Here is a 26938-nt window from a genome sequence, read left to right as displayed (position 1 = left end):
TGGCGCTCGTGGTGAGTACAGGTTACACTCGCAGATATTTCACGTGGACAAAGCGAGTATTTTCTTTTAGTGCCGCTAGTACTGTTATCGCAATAAGACTATTTGGGGTTAGGCTTAGTGTGGATCACGTTTACTTCAGGCACTTGTGGCGGTATGAAGCGTAGTGGTCTTGAAATATCGGGCAATTTGGTAGAACAAGCACTTATCCGGAGGGCTAGACTTGAAACTAGAAACTGTTTTAGACGGCAATCTCTACAAGGGAAATTTGGAGTTTGTGTTAGCGATGTGCACATCGAAATCATTACCTGCGTACAGTTTGTTTGTTTCTTTCTAGTTCCTGTATTGAGAAGCTTACAAGATCCGATGTTAAACAGACAAGATTGCAGGAACATAGTGTTCGGTGTTATGAAAATGATCAAGTATGATGAAGTATATCGTAATGCTAGTTTTCTATTGCCCATAGCGTTCATGTCGTCAATGTTTACTGAAGGTGATATTGTTAGGCTGACCAGCCGATAGGAGTGCCCGTTGTGAAATACAGTTAATCTGCAGCCTCTGTGAGGGCAAAATGGCGGAATGCTTTTTTTTTCAGAAATGGAGTGGTTGTATTGAAAGAGTATCGAGTGTGCACCCAGAAAATGTTCAATGGTGCAAACTGTAAATGTTTATTTTTGACACATGCCCAATAAATGTCCACGGGGGTAGGAAAAAATTAAAGAACCGTTCTCCGACTGTGCTTTTGGAAGCTTTTCTTTCACTATTGCCACAGATGTTTTCATCAATACTGCGGCTTTCTGGTTTATTTAAGGGGTAGGCGGTATCTTCTTGCACAAGTACTGGTCCCGCAGATGTGTAATGTTGCCGCGTGCGTACTCCATCAGCTTCTCATAACATGCGTGGTCATTCTTGATGCCCTTGAGAAAATTGTCGCACAAATAATAGGCTGAAAAAAGAAGGAAATGAACCTTTGATTATACAATTGACACAACTAGCGTTTTCTCATAATGGCGCATAAAGAATGTTCTGTATAGATATTTTCAATAGTGCACAATGAGCGCAGCCATCTTGGGTACTGGGCTGTGCTGGCAGTACCGAAAACAGCTTAGGGATAAGTTCTCCTGCGATATCCCCGCCGCCCAGAGAACCGGTTTTACCGAGGATCGTGAAAAGGTCCATAGGTGGCACTAGAAAGGACACACTATGTAATGCTATTGTTACGAGTTAACATCTAAACGCTTTTTCTCGGTCTCTTGAAATGAGGACAATTTTTTTAGGCTTTCTAATATTCTCAGAATAAACTTGAAATAGAGATGAAAACTTCTCCTTATTGATATATCCTCCGCTTTTGTGCATTTTGCTTCACTTGGGACCAGAGATGCAGAGCACGACAGAATGGTGAACGACGCGAGGTTGCTCTTCCGGACCAACATCGCATGCCAGATTGCATGAGAACGTCATTTTTTATGGCTGCCATCGAGTCTTGACGCACACACATAGACCGGTTTTCGCTCAATGGGGCATGTAGAGCTTACGCCTTGAAACTGCTTTATGCCATGGCGCGCTTTACAAAGCGGTTTCACTAAATTGAAATCTGTCATCAAAATCACCACGTGAGGTTGCCCGGGAGCAGTCTGAATCGCACAGGTATCACCGATGACAGCACCTGCCATTCCAGGGCAGTGGCGCACCGCTTAACCACTGCACACTGCTCCAGGAGTGGTGTGGGGACCTCTAGGGATGCATGAAATTTAAGTGCAGAAAGACCAATTCTGCATATATGCGCATTAACACACTAGCTATCGCGTCATACCCTTAAGGCGGATGAGCGCGCAGATCGAAAGGGGTGCGGCGGCGTCGCGGCGGCAGCTACGTAAGCCATGCAGAGGTAGAATTGCCATATGCGTGGCATCGGGTTGCACCAAGCAGCACGGCGACTGCATTCACAAAGTTAGCGTGAAGGCTGACGCCTTCTCATACGTAAGCAGCTTTAAATGTCTCTGCTGACTTTTTTTCGACGCACGAGGCTCGTTTTCCGATCATTTTGACGCAAAGCAGCCGAGAACGGGGCTAGGGCAAAGCTTGCAAGCATTGTTTCATAGCTTTTTACCACTCGAAAATGCGGATCGAACCCTGTACCTCCCGCATACAAGACGGATGCTGAAACCACTACGTCCCCGTGGCGCTCCAAGTGTTGAACGCGCTTTGGGGTTGTGCTATAAGACTAATATCACCGCACAGCACACAAGGTAAACCTTTTTTTTTTATCTAGACTAGTTGCCGGCATTGAACACGTTACACCAGCCAATTGGCAATATATTTTCGTCAGTATTCCTCCGTACGTTAAGCTTTTCACGGATATTCGAATAGAAATGGGGATAACACATAGTATACCCGAGTACTCTCTTTAGCATTGTAATTCACGATCGTAAACTCTTCCCTGGAAAGTGAAATATTTTCAGCTGATATTCTTGAGCGTTGACGCTCCTTCATTGCTTCAGCAGTATGCGGGATGGGGGCGCTTCACTGCTGGCAGTGCATAAATATTGCTGTTGGAGGGATTAGCTCTGCGTCTTTCACGCAGAAGCTCGTCCTGCACTTCTCATATTTTCGAAGTAAAAGGTGTGGACCACGCTTAGAGAAGGGAACGCGAAGGTCAGAGGAGGCTCACGTGCGCCTCCCGCCCTTCGTGGTCCGTTTGCGTTGATACAGCGGGAGCAGCTGTGGTCGAGGATGAGTGCCAGGCAAGAAGTTCCAACGTTGCAGTTTTATCTGCATCCGCAAACTGATGATGTGTTCGAAGGCAGGTTTACTCGCCCCTGTTGCCGTGAGCGTCATTAGCGCAGAGGCGCTATTTATTCCGGCGAGCAGAAAATTAATGGTTACGAAGCCATGAGTACAGTAGATCTTCATTTAATTTGAGCAGTAAAACAGGCGATAATAGCCGAATGTACACGCATTACGGTGACATTTGTGCTCTGGTGAAGCGGTGTAGGTAGCGACGAATAGCGTGCTGCACTTCATCAGGAGGCACCACTCACAGAGTAGGCGTTGCTCAGTGTAGTGCGCTCGCGGGTCGGTCCTGCATCTCTTTTCCTCGACCATATACTGAGCCGCTGCCTTCTGCGGGAGCTGAGCGAGCGGCGTAGGAATGGTGTCAGTGTTCCATAGTTGTGTAGCTGTGTTCCCAAGCGCTACAGCCCACTCTACGTCTTCACGCGAATCGGCTCTTCAAAAAGAGAAGCTTTAAAATGTTTGAGCAGTAGCTAGTTGCACGATAATTCGGGGTTCCGACGGTGAGTCACATAACTTAATTCCCAGTAAGATGTAGGCCTATTGGAAAGTGATGGCTTGACGTGGCACTCACCTTCAGTTTGATTTGACTGTGCAACAAAGCAGATATTGTTGACTAGATAAACAATATTCAGTTCTTCTACTTCCGGATCTGAAAAGAAAAATCAAATGTGAAATGAAACTTGTTTACTAAATAATAAAAAACAACTATAAGCTTTATGTCCGCATTTTGATCCGTCATGAGCTCTTAAAAAATTGCAATTTAAAGGCTCCATGAATGACTAACACCATAAAAATTAGCCGTACGAGCATGTTTTCAAGTGATACGTTTTTTTTCTATTCGAAAACCCTCTCGTATTTCATGTGTGGGCACTCCGATCACAGCATGCCTTCTCGATGTGTTTTTGGTCACAAACACATGAATACAGGTCCTGCACATCCATTGGGCCTCTGCCGGCGCACTCAGCCGTGACACCAATGCCCTCACTTCAGGCCTTCCATTATCCGCAGGCACATTGCGCCGTTTCTTTGGGACATGCGTAATAAAATTAACGAACAGATATGGTTTCAGCCAAACCATAGAAGTTGTGATCTACATTTCGTCGATCCGTTGCTGCGGTTTAATAGTATATTACCTATCAGCAGAAGTTTAGAAACCCTCGTTCACCGCTTGCGTTTAGGAAAGGCTTACACAAAGCCCTTTCTTGATAGAATTACTCACGCAGACAGCCGACGGTGTGCGTAGGGCCCAGAAAACGACGATCTGGCTCACCTGTTATTGGATTTACGAGTGCAGGCAACTTCACGTCGCGATTGAAGAGAAACTTGAGTGCTATAGACCAAAGACCCTTAAGTCTACAAATTTTATTTGGCCCGTGGCCGACGTGTGCACTCCAAAGGCGAGCACTTGTAGCATAGATTTCATCTCTAGGGGACAGCGGCATCCTTGGGAAATACTAGTTTAGTAGTGTGTGAGTGAGCGCTCTTATGTTGATGTGTTTGCTGCAAACAAGCTTTGTTTTTATTTGGGAGTGACTGCTTAAGTAGAATGGTAGGCAAACCAGCGCGACTCCAACCAGCCCGACTCAGCCCTCTCCTTGGACTGCTTAAGTAGCGTTGTTATTTACTTTTGCTGTGTGTATCGCAAATGATTTTTTTTTGTTCTTCTGTCCTTGTTTACTCATATCTGTTAGTATATCGCATTGTGTACTGTTATATTAACATGTACAGCGTTTCTGCTGGCTCAATAATATTACTTCTCCTGACGCTTGTACTTTGGTTTATAGGTTGTGTACTGTTTGTATTTGAACTGTATACCGTCGGGCGAAGTGGTTTCTAAGAATTGGCGGGAATGAGTAGCCAGAGCCGCTATGCGGCACTAACCTCTCCTTTCTTGTTCATATAAATAAAAAAAACTTCTTAGTTCTCAGACTCACCTTTCTCTGAACTGGAATGCAGAACCGTCTTGTTTACTGCTTTGAAGGTAGCATTATCTCTAAGCCTGAAATAGAAGGTGTAATCATCCCAAATATACCTTCTAAGATTTAAATATAGGAACAGCAAGGAAACCACCGACAGGAAAGCAAAATTATTAACGTTTTTCAGATGTTGTAAATTATTCAATACAGATTTTTGCTGGAAACGGCGTGAAAGATACGTATGTGCTGCATGCCCAGACTATTTGTACGACAAAACGGAGAATATTTACTTATACAAATGCTATGAAAAGCCGATTAAGGAAAAATAGCTACTAAAATTTTCATTTTCGCTGCTAGCGCTCAAAGTTTAGTCGCGATTTGAAAGCATTCTACTCCGAAACAAAGCCCAAATTATAAACTTGCTCGTCAAGTTGGCTCTTTCATGAGAACTTTCTTTCGCTTTGTCCAACACGTAAACAACATATTTATTGCATTGAAGTGATGCCAGTTTAAATCTGTGCAACACGGGAATACTAACTAGAACAGCTTTCAAAGGCGCGTTTATTCTAGATCCGATATGTCGAACTACAACGCCGGTTATGAAATTTTATTAACTATACGGGCTTCCCATTTGGTATCCCTCAGTTTTTCAGTATAACCTTCCACCCTATAACCAAAATAAAGAAAATAATATTATTTAAGTAATGATCGTGTTACTAAACGCTGACCGCCTGAGCGTAAAGTCTATCTTCATAGACCTAACCCCAATACATTTCGATAATATCAAAAGAAAAGTCTGCATTGAACTTCTCCGAAAACCTCGTATATATCATATTGTCACGTAGTGGTGACTGCAGTCCAGCGAACAGGAACACAGCGAGAATGTCTTCGATACGAAACTATTTATTCGGGCTGACTTACGCCCGCAAAGAACTGAATGACTTGGCGGCGGCGTAGCAACAAGCGTGCTCGGCGGTCGTCGAACAGAATGACCGCCGCTGTCGGCCGTGCTCTTTTAAAGCTGACAGCGAACCTTCGAGATAAAGCTTTAGAAGTTACTAGAACATTCTGGCGCAAACTAGAAACGGCTCCGTTCGGTTGCGATCAATCGAGATAATTCTAGGCGTGTCTTGCGTCACAAACGAAGCGATAAAGTGGCTTACCGGAAGCCTTGAAGCATGAACAATTAAACACAACAAACAAACGCTACAATGATTCGCGCCATTACTCCCCTCTCAAAGAAGCATCGACTCGATGCTTTAGAACATAATGCGGCTATCAACAATCAAAAACGGATTGTGCAAAAATAAAAACCGAATGTGGAAACACGGCGTCCTTTAGCGTGCATGATAGGGCTTTAGGCGTACGACATGGACTACTTCGGGTCGTACGCGGCGTCGCTGAGGTGCAGTTATTTGGTCAGGGACGACTTCGTTGTCCAATTCACCTAGCCGACGAAGAACCTTGTACGGGCCGAAATAGCGTCGCAAAAGCTTTTCGCTCAATCCTCGGCGGCGAATGGGCGTCCAAATTCAGACTCGGTCTCCCGGCTTGTATTATTCCGCGTTGCGTCTTCGTAGGTTGTAGCGTGTGGCGTCGGTCCGCTGCTGGTCTTTGATCCTTAATCGGGCAAGTCTGCGGGCTTCTTCTGCGCGTTGTAGGTAGGCGGCGACGTTATCTTCCTCGGTAACGTTCGGCAGCATGGCGTCCAGCGTGGTCGTGGCCTCTCTGCCATGGACGAGCCTAAAAGGCGTCATCTGGGTGGTCTCCTGCACTGCAGCGTTGTAGGCCAAGACTACGTAAGGCAAGATGACGTCCCAGGTCTTGTGTTCGGCATCGACATACATGGCGAGCATATCGGCGATGGTTTTGTTGTGGCGCTCGGTCAGTCCGTTGGTCTGCGGGTGGTATGCAGTTGCTCTCCGGTGGCTGGTTTGGCTGTAATGGAGGATGGCTTGCGTCAGTTGCGCAGTGAATGCTGTTCCTCTGTCAGTGATGAGCACATCGGGGGCGCCGTGTCACAGAAGAATGTTCTCCACAAATTTGGCGAGTTCTGCTGCTGTTCCGTTCGGTTGGGCTTTTGCCTCGGCGTAGCGGGTCAGGTAGTCGGTCGCTATAATGATCCACGTATTTCCAGATGTTGATTTCGGGAAAGGGCCAAGCACGTCCATGCCAATCTGCTGAAAGGGCCTTGAGGGGGGTTCAATGGGGTTCAGAAATACTGCTGGTCGGGTTGGAGGGGTCTTTCGTCACTGACAATCTCGGCAGGTTTTCACATAATGTGCGACATCGGCAGACAGTCGGGGCCAGTAATACCTGTCGAATGCGGCGGAGGGTGCGAGAAAACCCGAGACGTCCAGCTGACGGCACGTCGTGTGAGGCCTGAAGAACTTCTCCGCGGAGATTTACAGGTACAACTAGGAGGTGGCTGTCTTGTTCACTGCAAAATTCTTCTTCACGAGGACATCGTTCTGTAAAGAGAACGAAGACAATTCTCGCTTGAACGAGGTGGGGGTGAAGAAACCTTGCCTTCCAAGTATTCGATGAGGCATTTTGTGTCGGGGTCCGCGTGCTGCTGTTGTACAAAAGAGCTGAAGCTGATGGGTCCCAGGAAGGCGTCCTCATCGTCGTCCGGCGGTGGTGCATCTACAGGGGCTCATGTCAGGCGGTCGGCGTCAGAGTGCTTGCGTCCGGACTTGTAAACGACGGTTACATCAAACTCCTGGAGCCGCAGGCTCCATCGAGCGAGGCGGCCGGAGGGGTCCTTCAAACTGGCGAGCCAGCACAGTGCGTGGTGATCGCTGACCACCTTGAACGGTCGTCCGTAGAGGTAGGGGCGGAATTTCGACGTAGCCCAGATGATGGCAAGGCACTCCTTCTCAGTTGTCGAATAATTAGCTTCGGCTTTGGACAGGGAACGGCTAGCGTACGCGATGACCTTCTCCACTCCGTCAATTTTCTGCACGAGGACAGCGCTTAAGCCCACCCTACTTGCGTCGGTATGAATTTCTGTCTCGGCGTTTTCATCAAAATGCGCAAGGATCGGTGGGGTCTGTAAACGGCGCTCAAGTTCCTTGAAGGCTTGTATTTGCAGCGCTTCCCATTTAAATGACACATCTGCCTTTGTCAAGTGGGTCAGTGGCTCGGCGATGCGCGAAAAGTTTTTGACGAAACGTCGGCAATGCGCGCACAGTCCGAGGAATCTGCGCACAGCTTTTTTATCGGCCGGTGGCGGAAACATTGCGATAGTAGCTGTTTTCTGCCGGTCTGGGCGTACTCCCTCCTTGCTAACGATGTGGCCTAGAAACAGCAGCTCTTCATAGGCAAAGTGGCACTTCTCTGCTTTCAAGGTTAGCCCGGACGATTTGATTGCGTCTAGTACTGTTTGAAGCCTTTTCAGGTGCTCCTCAAAGCTCGAGGCGAAGACAACGACGTCATCTAAATATACCAGACAAATCTGCCAATTCAGGCCTGAAAGCACTGTATCCATTACTCGTTGAAATGTCGCTGGTGCGGAACAGAGACCAAACGGCATCACCTTGAACTCGAAGAGGCCATATGGAGTGATGAATGCGGTCTTCTCGCGATCTCTTTCATCGACCTCAATTTGCCAGTAGCTGCTCTTGAGGTCCATCGATGAAAAATATCTGGCGTTGCAGAGTCGGTCCAGCGTGTCGCCGATGCGAGGGAGGGGGTAGACGTCCTTCTTTGTGATGTTGTTCAAGCGCCGGTAATCAACGCAGAATCGAAGTGCACCGTCTTTCTTTCTCACTAGAACAACAAGTGCCGCCCAGGGGCTCTTTGAAGGCTGGATAACGTCGTCGCGCAGCATTTCTTCCACTTGGTCCCGGATGGCTTGTCGTTCTCGCGGCGACACTCGGTATGGGCTGTGGCGGAGAGGTCGGGCGTGCTGGTCGGTTATAATGCGATGTTTTGCAATTGTCGTTTGTCGGACTTTTGGCGACGACGAAAAGCACTGGCTGTAGCTCCGAAGGAGGTTGCGGATCTGTTCTTGTCTGGTCCGGGGCAGGGCTGGGTTTATGTCGAAAGTGGGCGAGTTCTCTCGGTCAGGTGAATCTTCAATGGATGGATCGGAGAGGGCGAATGAGTCTCGTACGTCGGATATTTCGTCGAGGAAATCAATCGTCGTTCCTCTGTTAACGTGCCGGTATTCTTCGCTGAAGTTTGTCAGGAGTACTTCGGCTTGTCCTTTCCGGAAATGTGCGATGCCTCTGGCGATGCCGATTCCTCGGTCGAGAAGCAACTGCATGTTCCCCTCGATAATGGCCTCTGTGTTATTCGCTTCCGTGGCGCCTACGGTGACAATGACGCTTGAGCGGGGTGGGACACTCACTTGTTCCTCCAGGACACTGAGTGCAACATGATGTTCCCGAGTTCTCATCGATGGAATGGCCTCGTCCGTGGAAAGTGTGATCATCTTAGATCGCAGGTCGATGATCGCCTGATGCTCATTGAGGAAATCCATGCCCAAGATCACATCGCGGGAACATTTCGTAGCACTACAAAGGTCGCGGGATAGGTATGTCCTTGAGAGTCACTCGCGCTGTGCATCGTCCTGATGGCGTAATGAGGTGGCCCCCTGCGGTGCGAATTTGTGGGCCGTCCCAAGCGGTCGTTACATTCCTCAGTTGCGCAGCAAATGGTCCGCTCATCACCGAATAATGGGCTCCTGTGTCGACTAGAGCGGTGACTTTCCAGCCGTCGATAACCACTTTTAAGTCGGATGTCCTGGCTCTGGAGTTACACGTCGTCCTCGGAGTCGGATTACGGCTTCGTCGGGTATGTGAATCGTGGGCGGAGCGTGTGGTCGGAGATTTTCTTGATGGCGGCGTAATTTGGAAGGCGGTTTGCGTCGTGATCGAGGTTGTTGTATGCGTCGTCGGTGTAGTAGGTGCGGCGTCTTCATACGGCGTGGTCGCTGGAGGATCTTCGTCGTTTCCTCGGCAAGCAACCTGACCTCCACAGGTTGCTTTGTATAGTTCCCCCTACGGGGTTTGGGGACCTTCCTCGGGCAGCCGCGGCGTAGCTGCGGCCCGGTGATGCAAAACGTGCGGTGGACGGCGACGGTGAGTGGGAAAAACGGCTTGACGACGCGTACTCCCCTCTATGCAAGTAGTCGTCGATTTCGCGTGGTCGCTGGCCGGGGAATGGTCGTGGGGCGTCGATGGCGAAGCCACGCAGGCCGATGCGTCTGTATGGGCAGTGGCGAAGTACATGACCGGCTTCGCCGCAATGGAAGCACAGCGGGCGGTTGTTGGCAGTCCTCCAGGCGTCGCACTTCCTGGGGCTTGGTCGTCGTTCGTAGGTTGGGCGGGCGAGGGCAGGGGGACGGCGTTCGGGAACAGCTGGTTCACGTCGAAGAGGCGGACTTCGGCTCTCGCGTTGGGGCTGAGGACTGCGTAGTGCAGCGGCATAGGTTAAGGGTGGAACTTCAGCAGGAGGCGGAGATGACGGGGTGCCCAGCGCATGCTGGACTTCTTCACGTACGATCTCCTCAAGGGTCGCGACTTGAGGCTGGTTGGAAGATGGTAGCAGGCGACGCAGCTCTTCCCGTACAATTTCGCGGATAACATCCCGCAGGTTGCTTCCGAATGCTGTGCCATCCGAGAGGACAGTCGAGGTCACTTGGGCCTCTCGAGGAAAATGACGGGCTCGTGCTTCTAGGAGTTTCTCAATTTCGGCTGCTTCAGTGGTGAATTCCGCGACCGTCGTCGGTGGGCTGCGGGTCAGACCGCCGACAAGTGCCTCTTTAGCACCACGCATCAAAAGCTGCACCTTCTTCTCCTCCGTCATGTCAGGATTGACACGTTGAAAAAGGCGCTTCATGTCTTCTACGTACGCGGTCACAGTCTCATTCGGGTGTTGGATGCGTGATTCTAGAAGCAGCTGAGCTCTTTCTTGGCGTACGACGCTAGTAAACGTACCAAGGAGCTGCTTCTTGAAGGTCGCCCAGGTCGTGAGAGAAGATTCGTGGTTTTCAAATCACGTTCTGGCAGGGCCGTCCAATGCAAAGTAAACGTTTCGGAACTTAAAGCTGTCGTCCCAGGCGTTCAGTGCTGCCACACGGTCGTACATGTCCAGCCAGTCTTCTACATCTTCGTGTGGCTCTCCACGAAACGTCGGTGGCTCCCGGGGCTGGCGAAGCACGACAGGCGTTGGCTGTGCACCAGGTTCCATCTTGAGGGGCATAGCTGGATAGCAGATCAGCACCTCCACCAGATGTCACGTAGTGGTGACTGCAGTCCAGCGAACAGGAACACAGCGAGAATGTCTTCGAAACGGAACTCTTTATTCTGGCAGACTTGCGCCCGCAAAGAACTGAATCACTTGGCGGCGGCGTAGCAACAAGCGTGCTCGGCGGTCGTCGAACAGAGTGACCGCCGCTGTCGGCCGTGCTCTTTTTAAAGCTGATAGGGAACCTTCGAGATAAAGCTTTATAAGTTACTAGCAAATTCTGGCGCAAACTAGAAATGGCTCCGTCCGGTTGCGATCAATCCAGATAATTCTAGGCGTGTCTTGCGTCACAAACGAAGCGATAAATGGCGTGCCGGCAGCCTTGAAGCATGAACAAATAAACACAACAAACAAACGCTACAAAGATTCGCGGAAATATTCGCAATCCGATCGCCATGATTTATCTATTTCTTTACTGAACGCAAAACAAATGAAGGAATGGACTTGCAGTCAACAGTGGGACGGATAACGTATTTCATAATAAAACCACGGAACACGAAAAAAACAACGAAGAGTGATGAAGTATTCTACAGAATAAATTTTACAGAATTGAGTTAAGCTTGATTATGGTTTTTATGGTTTTATGGGGTTTAACGTCCCAAAGCGACTAAGGCTATGAGAGACGCCGTAGTGGAGGGCTCCGGAAATTTCGACCACCTGGGGTTCTTTAACGTGCACTGACATCGCACAGTACACGGGCCTCGAATTTCTCCTCCAAAGAAATTCAACCGCCACGGCCGGGATCGAACCCGCGTCTTTCGGGACAGCAGCCGAGCACCATAGCCACTGAGCCACCGCGGCGGCCTTAAGCTTGATTAATAACCTTATACCCTCTACCGCAGACTGCTAGCAGCTGCCGTGTCCGCAGCGCGATATGACAACACCCCTCATTGTATAAAAATGTTCGCGTAAGTTTTTCTGCTCATTAGCTATTATGAATTATGATTATCTTGTTACACTGTGCACCTTGAGTCCAAAAACTGCGCCAACCCTTGGCTATAATTTGTCTACATCAAAAGACCGACGTCGCGCAATTTGTCGAACCCTGCATAGGATTTTTATGATGCAAGATGACACATATAACATAATAGCAACCGTCAGAATCTACGAAATCCCTCGTGCGATAACGAACTTTTCGGACATTTTTAAAAAATCATCTGAGGAGATAAACGAACGTATATAAACCTGAGGCATTACAAAAGGTGATACGCCCAACCTTGTGGTACTCGATTGTAACCGCTGATTATTTCGCAAAGTGCTGTCCTGTGGCATCGCGCGCACCGCCGTAATTAAAAGGACACACGCTCACCTATAGAGCCCTGATTACAGGCGAAATTCCTGGCTGCTGCCCCAGAAACTAGTGGAAGAGGAAACAGAGCAACACGCTAGCAAAAACTATCATAGAGGGCTACATAAATGCACAAGATCACAAGAACACTAGTAATGTATAGAGCAACTGTAGAAGCAATTGAGGAGTGATATTATAGATAGAACGGAGACAACGTACAAGATACTGCGCGACTTGATCCCTGACAAACAAGTTACCTCCGCTCACTCCGCATGAAGTGAGCTGAGGTTACTCGCCCTTTCCATGCGGCTGCAGTTCCTGCTGAGCCTGTTCTCTTCCTTCCGCAGGACACTATCAGGCTTCACCAGCACTCATAACGACTTTCAAGCTAGGGACCCCTAATTATAGCGCAGCGAAAGTTCCCTCTCAATGCTTTGTCACCTGCCAACCATTGCAGCTGGAGGCTCCACCTAACAGTCTTTGCACTAGCGGTATGCTTTGCTCCTGCGATACATCTAGTGTTGGCGCACTACAAAGGGGTCACCACAGCAAAGACGTATACTGCGCCTAAAAGTCACGGTGCCACACTCGAGACAAAGATTGGGTCGAGTTTTAATCTAGTTCTTTTTCGAGCAGTTTTGTAGTCTAGCAGCCACAGTGCCACTGTCGCGACAACTTTAGTCGGGTTTTCAACCAGTTTGTTTCGGGAAGTTTTGTTGCTCCAAATTCATACTTTGTGCCCCTTGATGTAAGGTCTTTAAATGGAAATTGATAATTCGAGAGTAACAGTTCTCCGAAGGTAGCTTACGGGGTGTCATCGCAACCGGCATTCTTGTACACCACCTTGTAATAGGCCGTGGTGCCGTCTTCAGAGACAGAGGTTTTCTGGTACCGCTGGCAAAAGCGCTTCGGGTCGGCGTTGGTGGTCGTCACGAAGTCGCAGCCACCGAATCCCGAAATCACCTGCAGAAGCCGACGTACATGCATTCGAGATGAAGGATAAGCATGCGAAACTAGAGTTGCAGAAAAATGGCGGAAACAGAACACTAGGAAACATGGAACGGATTTCAGTGTTTCCATTGCTTTCTAAACAATTGGAGATGCCATTTTCTTGAGGGTAATGCTTTTATTGGCAGCCACTCAATTATTTTTGTTTGCCCATATGAGTTTATCTCCCAACGCCACCTTAAAAAAATCATTTTTGATATACAGAGGGAAAAATGAGCGCAAAGTTATTTTGTTGATTTTACTAATCTTTCGCTGATCTAAGTTATATTACGCCCGCAGAAAAATTATCTGGCTACTGTAGCTATGAAAGTCGAGCCCATTTAAGAATAAGTGGTTAGAGGGTTGGTATGAAAAACTTTTCATCAGGGTAGAAACAGAGCATTAAGATATGGTTCTTGATAGCGTTAAGCAAAGTGGACAAGGGTTAAGCGGAGTTTGTTTCTCCAACGTTTCGACAAATAGAGAGAGGAGTTGCTGTCATCTGATCCAAGACGACCTGTCTTTGTAATCAGAGCTGAATAAATCTGCTTTTGCTCACGACAATATTTTCGATCATGTTGTTTACTTGTAAGCTGTATAGCTCTGGTCAATTATGTTTTTTACGCCTTTCAAGCAAGCTACTTTTTTTAACAGAAGCAGACCTAGACGACCACGAGCGCTTAAGAAAACGAACACGGTTATATTCAGGGTTGTGTAAAGAAAATTTATACACCAGTTTGTCCAGAAAAAAAGCTGCTCTCTCAAACTCTAAAACAACACCCTTCTGCATTCTGTTGCTTTTAAATATCTCTGTGATTTTCATTTGTAAAATAATTTCGTATTTTATTTCATGCATCTATGCTATTCGACTAGTATGCTGACTGCATGTCCACGAAATTTTATGGCTTTCCGATATGGTTAGATGGAAGAGCGGAGGACGGAGTGCATTAAAAGAGAGGGCAAGCGTGGCAGAGTGCGGCAGAAAGTTAGGGGCGCGGATGAGATTTAGAAGTTTGCGGGGATACTATGGCCGCAACTGGCGAAGGACATGGTTAATTGGAGGGACATGGGAGAGGCCTTTGCCCTGCAATGGGCGTAGTCGGGCTAATGACGATGACAAGGACGGCGGACGAACACATCAAACCAACTTCCTCTGAACCGCTGTTCACAGTTTTATTAGCGTTGTTGTCAATTTGCATCGTCAAACATCACAACGAAAGCTGTTCGAAAATTTTAGTTGCGTAGGAAGATACCTATCTACACTTATGCAAACACTGAAATCTGTACTCAAAATCTTCACGGTAATGACAATCAATGAGTATAAACTTTTCAGATTCTTTAAGTCTGGAATATAAAAGCGCCACAAAACAGACCGTTTCGGTCCACTTGACATAGGCGACATGCCTCCGTGCGTAGATATCGCACATGCAGATGATGCCATTTATTCTTCCACAATCTCTCGCTCAATGAGACTTTACTGCAGGAGGCTTATAGAAGTTGCGAAGAGGACTTTTCTTCCATAATACTATGTCATGCGCAGCGACTTATGTTTGCCTCACTGTGATTTTTATGATATCGTGTGACTAGTTTTTATTGATAGCCACTTTGATTCTTTATTGATTTCGTTTTTGCCATGTCTCTCCACAATTCCACTGGTGTAGAAGTGTTACCATTAAGCCATATAGTCATGACTTTCTCCATGTCTTTTATTCACCAGCTTATGGTGACTGCTTTTCCTATTTTGTGGATTATTATGCTGCAGGATTTGTGAAAGTTACAGCGCACCGAACCGTTGCAACAAAAATAAGACTCGGTGAGCAGTGAATCGGAAGTCTGGCTCAGAAGTATTTTCAAGCACAGAATTTGCTGATTGAATGATGTCTGAGTGTGTTCTGACTACAAGACTTTTCCACTTTAAAAGTGAAAGGACCCAATATGTTTGTTCCGAAAGGTACAATAGGCTTTTCAAGAATAAAGCAGCTTCCCACTCAGGAAATGATCAAAATTTATCAATTCAATAAACACCACTGCGCCAATCAGACAACGTTTGGTGGCCCTGATGTAGAACACAGTGTGTCTTGCAATCTCACAAGAATGTCCACCCTGCTGACACCGTTCTATGCTGTAAACATCGCTTTCGTATATTGCTTAACATAGCTTATTTTATGCGGGGCTAAAATTGAACAGGCGCTGGGGAAGATACACCACGGCGTGACACTAACCCCAAGCTAAGCGCATAAGCATGGATCATAAAGCAAAGTACAGAACTTCGCATTGAAGTCCCTGGGCTTGTGTCTCTCACAAGAACTAGCCAAAGCTACTCCACCACATCTCTTAACTTTTTAAGGAGCCTTTTTTCTAATGTGAAATGAGAAACAAGATACCAGCAAGACCCTTGTTTCTCGGCGTTTATTGATATGTTATGGTTCCGCAACCTATCTTTCATTTCCAATAAGCCATTCCAGAACATTGCAGTCAGGGTGGGGAAAGCACCTTTATGATGGTTTGCAACACAGGACTTTTTCTGGCTCTTTTTGCAGCTTGAGGGCAAAAATTAAGAGATGAATTTATTCGTTTCAACCCCTGCGCGCCGCATTCTCAGGAGCACAGGCATGTATATCATCGACTACTGTGTGGTGTCAGTGGATTTCCAAATTGCGTTTCACCGTGATTGTCGCACCAGCCACTACAACCTAGAATGTGCACCAGCTCGTACTCATACAAAAAATGGCAGCTTATGTTGCATGTTTGTTAAATGATACAAGTAGGTAAAGGTAAACGGCAGTGAAGCTTTCCTTGAGGCCTACTCACCAAATCAAATGCACACGGGGTATTAAGAGTCCCGTCGATGGTGGGTCGGTACTTTATTTTGCGCGATAAAATCTTATGTTTTAGGGAAACTTGTTACACTTTTCTTGAAGTTTGCAATCTTGGCAGGCTCAAGTCACCGCGCACTTATACTTTCGTCATTTAGCGCACACAAGCCTCAATACTCTCACGATTGAACCCGCTGCTTCCGAACATGTAGAGCGGTCCTACTTGACATCATTTTTTAAATGAAGCGCTGAAATCCCAGCCATCACCGGCACATGTAGGGAAGGCGGCCAAAAGGACCGGGTTTCACCACAAGGCGTAGCCGTGGTAAGAAACCGAAACCTGCTGCCTTGATTTGACAGTTACAGTCGTTTAGAAAATACCCGTTCCAAGGCTCCGGTGAAAGGAGTGCCTGCGGGACCGCACCGCGGGGCTGCTATCTTCGTCGGGTTATCCAGCGCTCTTTGCCAGGGTGCACCGAGTGACGACAATCTTCGCCCTCACTCTCGCGCGGCCACGTAACCGGCTTGACAAGTAAATATGTCGCTTCAGTCTGTGGTGGGGATAGGGCGGACGCAGCTGGCAAAGGACAGGGTTAATTAGAGAGACATGGGAGAGAACTTTGCCTGCAGTGGACGTAGTAAGGCTTATGATAATAATGTTGATGACTGCTGAGGTTCGCTGCGAAGGAGGTCAGGCCGGATGCTTTCTCGGCTTTACGCGAGTCGTGGGTGGGGCACGACGCGCGTGCATAGAAGCGCACAAAAAAACATGCGCCAGAGAAAGTTGGTGTCGCCCGTTGCACCCCATTGTGTCTATATTGTAACGGAAAATAGGGCGACAGGACGCTAACCGGCAGAATACAGCAAGCAGGCAGCCAGCCAGCGCGAGACACTTCAACGTCTTCCAAGACACTTCAGCGCCACCTGAGAACACCAAGTGGCATTACTCCCCCTCCCAAAAAAAAGGAAAACATAAAAGCGGGGTTGCAGTACGGGCAGTGGAAAGAGAAAAAAAACAGCACAAGCACATAAAAATGTACAAGGGAGGTGGGCGAAGGTGTCCCACGCGAAAACTAGCGGAACACTGAGCGTACTATCCATTACCGCGTGAAGTAGGGTTTCATGCGGACAACGTGCACAACCTCAGAGCGGGGTGGACGACGCTGAGGCTGCACAGTCGCGTCAGGAAGAACTTCGTAGGTCACTTCGGTGACGCGGCGCAAAATTCGGTACGGTCCAAAATAACGGCACATCAGTTTTTCAGACAAGCCTGGGCGGCGTACCGGGGTCCACACCCAAACTTGGTCACCCGGATGGTATTCGACGTGCCGATGACGGAGGTTGTAGCGGCGCGCATCCGTGCTCTGCTGCCGCTGAATGCGAATACGGGCAAGTTGACGTGCTTCCTCGGCGCGCTGCGCGAACTGCTCGGCGTCTGGCGTGAGTGGGTGGTCATCAGTGCAGCATGGAAGCATTGCATCCAGCATCGTCTGAACGTCACGTCCGTAGACCAGACGAAATGGTGTAAATCGGGTCGTCTCCTGGGTGGCCGTGTTGTAAGCGTATGTGACGTACGGGAGAATCTCGTCCCAGGTTTTGTGCTGCGAGTCTATGTACATTGCGATCATGTCGGCGATCGTTCTGTTGAGTCTCTCTGTGAGCCCGTTCGTCTGTGGGTGATAGGCAGTGGTTTTGCGATGGTTCGTGTGACTGAGCTCGAACACGTCGCGCATGAGCTGTGCCGTAAACGCCGTACCTCGATCAGTGATTACGTGGGACGGTGCGCCATGACGCAGCACGATTTGTTGCATAAAAAACTGGGCGATCTCAGATGACGTACCGCGCTGCACCGCCTTAGTTTCCGCATACCTTGTTAAATAGTCGGTCGCGACTATGATCCATTTATGACCGGCCGATGACACAGGGAATGGGCCCAGAAGATCGATGCCGACTTGATCAAATGGCGTCCGAGGCGGTTCAATAGGTTGGAGCAAGCCCGCTGGCTTGAGAGGAGGCGCCTTACGACGTTGGCAATCGCGGCAGCCTCTGACGTAAAGCTGGACGGCGTGAGAAAGTTTGGGCCAATAATACGCCTGGCGCACGCGTGCAAGTGTGCGGGCAAAGCCCAAGTGGCCGGAGGTCGGCTCATCGTGACAAGCAAGAAGGATATCGGCGCGGAGATCTGCCGGAACGACGAGGAGGTGCGCTCGGTCAACAGTGCTGGAGTTTTTCTTAAACAAAATGCCGTTCCGGAGACAGAAGACTGGCAGGTTTCTAGAAAATTGTCGGGGTACGACAGAAACTCGGCCCTCCAGATAATCAATGAGAGGTCGCAGGTCTGGGTCAGCTCGCTGTCGGGTCATTAGGTCTAAGTCGCTGACAACTCCAATAAAACCACTCTCGTCCTCTATGCTATCATCCGCTAACCCGACGGGTGCGCGAGAGAGTGCGTCAGCGTCTTCGTGCGTCTGACCAGATTTGTGCACAATGGTGTAGTCGAATTCTTGGAGGCGGAGGCTCCATCGGGCTAGGCGCCCCGATGGGTCGCGAAGATTGGCAAGCCAGCACAACGAATGGTGGTCGGTAACTGCTTTGAACGGGCGGCCGTAGAGGTACGGACGAAATTTCATGGTTGCCCACACAACCGCAAGGCATTCTTTTTCTGTGGTCGAATAGTTTGTTTCAGCGCGAGAAAGCGTGCGGCTTGCATACGCGATGACCCTTTCCACGCCACCTTGGTGTTGGACGAGTACGGCGCCGAGGTCGACGTTGCTCGCGTCGGTGTGGACTTCGGTTTCAGCCTCTTCATCAAAGTGCGCAAGAACAGGGGTTGTTAGCAGTCGTCTGCGCAGCTCGGCAAAAGCCTCCTGCTGCTCGGCAGCCCACACGAACTGTGTATCATTGCGCGTGAGGTGGTACAGGGGTGCGGCAATCTTTGAAAAGTCGGCGATGAAGCGGCGGTAATATGCGCACAGACCCAAAAAACGTTGCACACTTTTCTTTGTTGCAGGAACAGGAAAGTTGGCGACGGCAGCAGTTTTCTCGGGGTCGGGCTTAACGCCATCGGCACTCACGAGGTGACCGAGAAACTTCAACTCTTTGTACCCAAAGTGGCACTTCTCTGGCTTTAGCGTTAAGTCGGCCGATCGGAGGGCATCTAATACTGTCCTCAGGCGTTCAAGGTGTTCGGCAAAGGTTTCGGAAAATACGACGACATCATCGAGATAAACCAAACAAGTTTGCCATTTTAGTCCAGCGAGAACGGTATCCATCATCCGCTGGAAAGTTGCCGGCGCTGAACATAGCCCAAAAGGTAGCACTTTAAATTCGTACAGTCCGTCGGGTGTCACGAACGCCGTTTTTTCGCGGTCCCGCTCGTCGACCTCTATCTGCCAGTACCCACTCTTTAAATCAATGGAGGAGAAGTACTGGGCGCGACGAAGTCTGTCGAGCGAGTCGTCGATACGAGGCAGCGGGTAGACGTCTTTTTTAGTGATGTTGTTCAGTTTTCGATAATCCACGCAGAAGCGGAGTGTCCCATCCTTTTTCTTCACCAGCACGACAGGTGAAGACCAGGGGCTGCTGGAAGGTTGAATGATTCCATCTGAAAGCATCTCCTTCACCTGCGTTTGGATCGCCTCACGCTCCTTCGGTGAGATACGGTACGGCTGCTGATGGATGGGGCGGGCATCGTCGGGCGTAATGATGCGGTGCTTGAGAAGAGCCGTTTGCCGGACTTTCGACGAAGAAGCGAAACAGGCAGCGTATTCGAGTAGGAGGGCACGTAGTTCTCGCTGTTGAGTCACCGAAAGGTCCGGGCTGATGCCAAGGGATGGGCGCACAGGTCTAACAGCTTCGAACGCGAAACATTCAGAAACCTCCGCTAAGGGGTCGGCGAATGCGATGGCAGTAGCACGAAAAAGGTGCCGGGGCTCGTTAGAGAAGTTAGTCACCAGGAGCTCAGAGCAGCCGTCGCGGAGATGGATGAGACTTCGCGCTGAGCAGATGCCGTGGGTGAGCAAAAGGGACAGGTTGCCCTCTGCGACCACAGTCCCTTCACGTAGTGCGTCGCAGTGAACACTCACAAAAACACTGGCGCGTGGCGGAATCCAAACGCTCTCGGCGGATATTCGAAGGGCGGCGCGGCGTGGACAGTCCTCGGAGTAAACATCAGCTTTCTCGGTAGAAAATGTGACAGTGCGCTTTCGGAGGTCAATAATAGCTCCATACTCTCGCAGAAAATCAACGCCAAGGATACAGTCACGGGAGCAGTCAGGTAGAACTAGGCAGCTGACAACAAATGTGGAGCTGCGAATTTGGACTCTTGCTGTGCATAGGCCAAGCGGAGTCACGACATGTCCGCCAGCCGTGCGAATCTGCGTGCCGGACCATGGCGTCATTACTTTTTTAAGAAGCGCCGCTAGCTTTCCGCTTAAAATCGAGAAATCAGCGCCAGTGTCCACCAAAGCACTAACCTTATAGCCATCGAGAAGCACGGGTATATCCAACGAGAATCGATCTCCGAGTTCAGGTACTGCAGTCGTTGCCTTTAAATCGCGGTCGGTCGCTGTTGGCGTTGTCGGGGGGTCTTGTTCGCATCGATTGCCAGCGGCCTCGCCCCCTGAGGTCGCTCTCTTTAGTTTTCCCGGCGGGGACTTGGCGACCGTCTCTGCGCCATCCAGGAGGAGCTTTGGGGCTGTGGCGAAGGTCGGCGTGGTGATGGAGACCGAGACTGCCGCTGGGGAATTGTCGCCATGCGCTGCTGGGCTACGTAGTCCTCGATCTCCCGGGGTCGTTGACCTCTTGGTGGACGGGGCATGTCGATAGGGAACCCCTGCAGCCCAAGCTGTCGATACGGGCACTGGCGATACAGATGACCGGGTTCCCCGCAGTGAAAGCAGAGACGCCGCCGATCTGGAGCACGCCACAGGTCCGTCTTCCGCTGGGGCGATCGTCGATTGTCGATGTAGTGCGTGTCGGGGTGTGCGGAAAACAGCGAGCCTTGATTGGACGGAGGAAACTGCGCCGAAGAGGGCGCAGGACGTTGCAAGGCTTCAGCATACGTTGGGCGACGGCACTCCGTGGGTAAAGGCGGCGGGTCAATGGACGGGAACGAAGGTCTCAAGGCTTGAACCTCTTCGCGGACGAGGCTAGCGAGAGAGCCGGCCGTCGGCAGGGGAGCACCGAAAAGCGCCTGGAGCTCTTCGCGCACAACAGAGCGGATCAGGTCGCGGAGAAGACCAGGGTTAGCCCCGAAGGCAGGAAGCGGCTCTGTAAGTGAAGCGGCGAGTACCGGCCGGTCGTAGGTGGTAGACCGCCGCAAGAGCATCTTCTCCATCGCGACCGCTTCCGTGAGAAACTCAGCAACAGTCCCAGGTGGACTGCGCACGAGGCCAGCGAAAAGTTGCTCCTTAACGCCGCGCATGAGTTGGCGCACCTTTTTATCTTCGGGCATGGCCGGGTCAGCTCGCCGGAAGAGCCGAGTCATATCCTCCACGTACATGCTTACAGTCTCATTAGGCATCTGAATGCGAGACTGCAAAGCCCTTTCAGCCCGTTCTCGACGATCCGTGCTGGTGTAGGTCTCCAGCAGGCGTCGGCGGAACTCGTGCCATGATGTTAGGGCGTCTTCTCGGTTTTCGTACCAGGTACGCGCACCATCCTCGAGACTAAAGAAGACGTTTCGAAGCTTGGCGGCGTCGTCCCACTGGTTGAATGAGGCCACGCGTTCAAACTCGAGAAGCCAGTCTTCTACGTCTTCGAGCTGACTGCCGTGGAATGGTTTGGGCAGTCGCGTATTCTGCAAGGTGTAGTAGGCTGCAGCTGGCATGGCAGGTCGATGAGTGGGTGCTCTGGCAGATTCCAAAAGCCCGTGTTCGGGAGGTAGGCCTTGGTTTCTCCGGCTAGCACGGTGCACGGGGGTGTCCACTAGCGAAGGACTGGAGCCCAGGGTGTCCGGAGGAGTATGAGACATATACGGGGATCTTTACCCAGCGCCTACACCAAAATATGTAACGGAAAATAGGGCGACAGGACGCTAACCGGCAGAATACAGCAAGCAGGCAGCCAGCCAGCGCGAGACACTTCAACGTCTTCCAAGACACTTCAGCGCCACCTGAGAACACCAAGTGGCAATATTTGAAGTTATAATTTATGGAACATGAAGACCAGGAAAACAGCGAAATAACGTTTAAACAAAAGCAAGTTAACTGTGTTTTGTGAATAAATATTCAACTCAAGGTGAATGGCATGGTTTCTAATCTCCTGCGTCGAGTTCGAACGCACGAATAAGACTACGCTGGTTTGCGACATTTATTGACTTCGGCAAGTTCGTAACAACAGATAGGAATCTCCAATTTATAAAAGGAGTTCTATGCGGCGTTCCTTACCTAGAGGAAAAGCTGCCTGAACCTTGTTAATTGCTGTTTACTTTCATTTGTCATCGGGGATATGCAGTAAGCTAATGAGCTTTAAAAAATGCATTCCATTTGATTTGCTTCTGGATAACGGACATCTTTACTGGAAAATGGTATTCTAATATTGGTATCTGAATTACGGTCGGGACAGGATGTAGTGTTTTAGTATTAGCTGGCTTTAAGGAGTTGTTTCGAAGCAGCTTCCTGGCTAGCAGAGTTATCATGGATCATCAAAAAATCCTGTTATTCATGAGCTAACAGACACTTTCTTTATATTTTTTCTAAGACGATAGAGGAGACAGCTGCCTTAGCGACAGCGATTTCGATTAAAATCCTACTTAAGAGGCGAATGGTGCTGAAGGGAAATACGTCAGCTCAGGAAAATCTCAGATCCAGTTCTTAGGTGCACTCTGGCCGGTAATGCGGAAATGACGACAAAATGAAGGCGAAATTATTAAGAGAAAAATACCTTTGTCAATGGAGTAGATGCCAGGGTCTACTAATATTACGATAAGCGTTGGCGTAACTCTGGCCAGCACATTCTACAATGCTGCGTGAATAAAACAATACAAGAGGTGTGTAGGTGTATCTTTCACCGCGAGCATCCATGGCCAAGCAGAACATTACCCACATAAGGATTTTTTCAAGCATGTTTCATAGCCACTTTCTTGGTCCTTATGCTGCCTAAATTATACGTTCTAATGTACGCACAGTGCAGAGTAGCGGACGCTGTCTTAAAGATTCAACACAAAAAATATCAAACGCGCTTTTTTCATGACTAGACATGCGAAGCGGCTATCATAAAAGAAAAACCAGGCTACACCACAACTCGGCCCAAGAGTTGCTTCTAGAGCGCAACCGAAGACAAACAACAAATCATCCTGGCCCTGGAGCAATTTTTGGGGGCATCGATGCACGCTCCGTGCGCCGTATGCCTCTCACGGCGTACTCAAGACATGCGAGCACTCAGGCGCCCTCCTTTATAGGAACCGCAAGCGGCGAAGCCGACGAAAGCCGCCCGTGAAATTTTTCAACCTCTTCACGTGTCAATACGCGAGACATGAGGAACTTTTCCGCCATTCGTGGAAAGCTCGCAGAGAGCACCCGACAGCCCGACGGAGGTAGCAGCGCAGTGGTGCATCCCCACAGCCGCTACTGCCGCTGACGCCGTCGCTTGTGAATTTTTGAAAACGACTGTACTTCCACGTATTGGATAGCTGTTTTAAATAGCCTTGGAAACGAAAGTTTTTAAGAGTATTGTGCTAGTAATATATTGGTCGCAATAAACATGAAAGCAACCAGAATTTCTTGGAATAAACTACGAACAACACAGCGTGGTATCGAAAGGAAAGGGCGAAAGTTGAGCCTGGGATAGTAAACAAACAACGGTTGTCAATGACGCAGCTGAAATATTGATTAGATGGAGATGGGGAGGGTATGTCCTGCGCAGAACAGGCAACCCTTGCTGATCAACATCTCCAACACCATCAGCAGCCTGACAACGACAACTGCAGGGCAAAGGCCTCTCCCATATGTCTTCGATTAACCCTGTCCTTGACAGCTGCGGCCAACGTATCCCTGCAACCTTCTTAATCTCATCCGCCTACTTACCTTTCTGCCGCCCCCTGCTGCGCTTGCCAACTCTTGAATCCAACTCCGCTATCCTTATGGACCAGCGGTTATCTTGCCTTCTTATTTATTACATGCCCTACCCAAGCCCATTTCCTCCTCCTGATTTCGACTAGGATGTCATTAACGCGCGTTTGTTCCCTCACCTAATCCGCCCGCTTCCGGTCTCTTAACGTAATACCTATCTTTTTGCTTTCCATTGCTCGCTGCGTTGACCTTAACTTAAGGTCAGCCCTCTTTGTTAGCCTCCACGTTTCTGCCCAATAGATAAATACCGGTAAGATACAGCTGTTGTATACTTTTATCTTGAGGGATATTGGTAAACTGCTTTTCATAATCTGAGAGAACCTGCCATATTTGCTCCACCCCATTTTTATACTTCTAGCTATTTCTCTCTCATGATCCGGATCAACAGTCACTGCCTTTCCTAAGTACACATATTTCCTTACCACTTCCGGCCCCAGAGCCAGTTGTGAACTGCTGTTCCCTTACGAGACTTTTGAACATTGCTTTCGTTGTCTGCATGTTAATTTTTAGACCCAGTGCTATGCTAGGCCTGCCTAACTCAGTGATCATGCATTTCAGTTCACTTCCTGAGTTATTAGGAAGGAAATGTCCTCAGCAAATAGCAATTTCCTCAGGTATTTTTCATAACTCTTTTACCCAACTGTTACCAATTCAGGCCTCGGAATAGGTCCTGTAGAGACGCGGTGAATAGCATTGGCAAGATTATGTCTTCCTATCTGACGCCTTTCCTTTTTAGAAACCCCTGCTAAGTGATGGTGATGGATTTGGTTTCAAGACGTGGTAAACATAGTAACGTAGCAAACGTAGTTACGTAGTAAACGTAGTAGAGTGCCTCGCGGACAGAGTAGCGGTGCTTACCACAGGAACCGTTTATTGACAGGTCAACAGGAGCGGCACTTTCTCGCAGAAATGTTCCGGTGCTCCTAATAGTGGTACTCATGATTATTATTAATGATCCCAGAGAAGGTGAACTTATCAGACGGTGACAGGGATTCAGGTCAGTGGATGCGAATGGAGTGTTTTTGCAGCCAGTGCGGTTGCATCCGTGCGGTTCGTAATCATGATAAAGACGACAAATTGTCAATGGTCCGACAGACGTCACGAAAACACTTAGAGCCATCGTTCAGTGAAGCCCTATCGTTGTTTATTCAGCATGAATCAACTGCTAGGCAACTTGTCCCATTCACGCAGTCCTGAGACCCAGCCCGCAATGGTCTCCGTACCTCTGTGCCTGCTGCAAGATATCCAGGAGATCTTATTTCATTAAGCTTACGAGAACAGATGAATTCTCGGTGGGAGCGCCCTGTAAGGGTATCTGCAGGGTATGAGTGGCCGCCCGTGGTACTCCAACTAGCCCCGCCAAGTGTGAGGCCTCAGTTAGCATTTTTTTTTCTCTAGAGCATTCGTGTGCCTAAATGCATTCAAATTGGGTTCTAATAACTTCCAGAAGTAAACACTGCCTGAGTTTTAATCACGAATCTGCGCTTTGCCTAACCTTGAAAGATGATCTCCTCGGGCTCTCTGCCACTTTTGCTAACTGCGCAAAATTAAACTCGATTAACTTTTTTTTTCTCCGATAAATACGTCAGGCGTATCTCCTGTATAGGATTGTTTATAAAGACACTCACATTTGAGGAGTCGCAGCTGTCTAGACTTTGCTGGCAATCTTGTGCCTTGATGTCAGTGAACAGGACTGCTGTGGCTGCCATGAGGGCCAAAAAAAACCATGCCGAAATTTCTGCGCGGCGGAATCTTGCAGAGCTCGCAGTCAGCTTGAACTGGAAAATATGAAAATTCATGCGTAGAAGTGAAAAAAAGGGACGTTACCTTTTTATGGGCACAATACATGTGCAATGAGTGAGGATAATGAAACATTCAGCTGGTCTATATGTCCTAGAAGAAGCAGGTATAGAACAGTTCATGATTGCTTACCAAAATGAACAGTAATTACAATTTATGAGGACTACTCAACACAAGCGGTCACTGCAAGCGTGCTCCTGAATATGAGCCTCAACAAATGTCGATGAGGTCTCAAATATTTAAACCTCTTTTAAGTATCTTAGCTATCGCGGTTATGTACCAAATTTACAAATTAGTAGGAGCTAAACTTCATTTTCATGCATACAGAAATATAAATAAAACTTACTTTCTTCGTAGTGGATGCTTTAAACAATGGCGTAAGGTTTTTAGCGAAAAATTAATAAACTATACCTGACACCTGAATGGACGCTGGCCAAAAGACGGAGACGAGCTTTGGGGCGTTCAGGGCTCTGATGTCTAATTTCTCCGCTATTTAAACAAGGTTTTGGCGGGAACGGATTGCCTTCAGACCCGTTCTGATTTCAACATGTCAGAATTCTCAACATACCTTATTCCTGGAAAGCACACGTGTGGCATGTACAGGAAAAACGAACGTAGCATGCCATAATACTGTGGAGAACAGCTGCTCAAGTTTTATTTTTTCGTTGAGACACAGAGGCTGCTTGGCGACGCCATTAAGAGGCAACCGGTATATTACAGCCTAGTGTTTCCTGTTTTTTTTCTCCCGCTGTCGCCAGTACTTTTAATAATATACCGACGAGACGATTACCCGCTCATGTGACTCTTTTTTTTGGGCTTTCGGGTTCGTATTGCGTTATGGCAATCTAACGTTGTACGCCAGCGGCTGAAGGACATCAAGTTAACGTGAACATTACGTCAACGGCCGGAGGACATCAAGTTAACGTGAACATTAATTGCATATAATTCTTCTTTGAATGACTAGCAGTACGCAGAAACAAGAGGTCCCTCAAACGTCAAGCTACGTATGGA

The 26938-nt window shown here is 48.8% G+C and overlaps 1 protein-coding gene across 1 annotated transcript; it reads right to left on the bottom strand.

Annotated features, from left to right (window-relative positions):
- Positions 1–803: 803 nt before the first annotated feature.
- Positions 804–25836, bottom strand: LOC149334184 (uncharacterized). The gene is made up of 5 exons (XM_089557880.1): positions 25756–25836; positions 13061–13215; positions 4728–4792; positions 3365–3442; positions 804–943 (listed from the first exon to the last, which is right to left on the bottom strand). Exons 1-5 carry the CDS (start codon positions 25834–25836, stop codon positions 804–806), a joined length of 519 nt encoding a protein of 172 aa, XP_089414006.1.
- Positions 25837–26938: the final 1102 nt, after the last annotated feature.

The sequence above is a fragment of the Amblyomma mixtum genome, chromosome 8 (assembly GCF_055824585.1).
Source record: "Amblyomma mixtum isolate Tamu chromosome 8, ASM5582458v1, whole genome shotgun sequence".
Taxonomy (NCBI): Eukaryota; Metazoa; Arthropoda; class Arachnida; order Ixodida; family Ixodidae; genus Amblyomma; species Amblyomma mixtum.
Note: the sequence above shows the minus strand (reverse complement) of the source record. Positions and strands in the feature narration are given on the sequence as shown.

Excerpts from the sequence above, each read along its gene's own strand:
- LOC149334184 (XM_089557880.1), bottom strand. The coding sequence starts at position 25,836 with ATGGCAGCCACAGCAGTCCTGTTCACTGACATCAAGGCACAAGATTGC. Across the intron at positions 3,443-4,727 it reads GCATTCCAGTTCAGAGAAAG|ATCCGGAAGTAGAAGAACTG; the intron begins GTGAGTCTGAGA and ends TTTTCTTTTCAG. Across the intron at positions 944-3,364 it reads ACAGTCAAATCAAACTGAAG|CCTATTATTTGTGCGACAAT; the intron begins GTGAGTGCCACG and ends TTCTTTTTTCAG.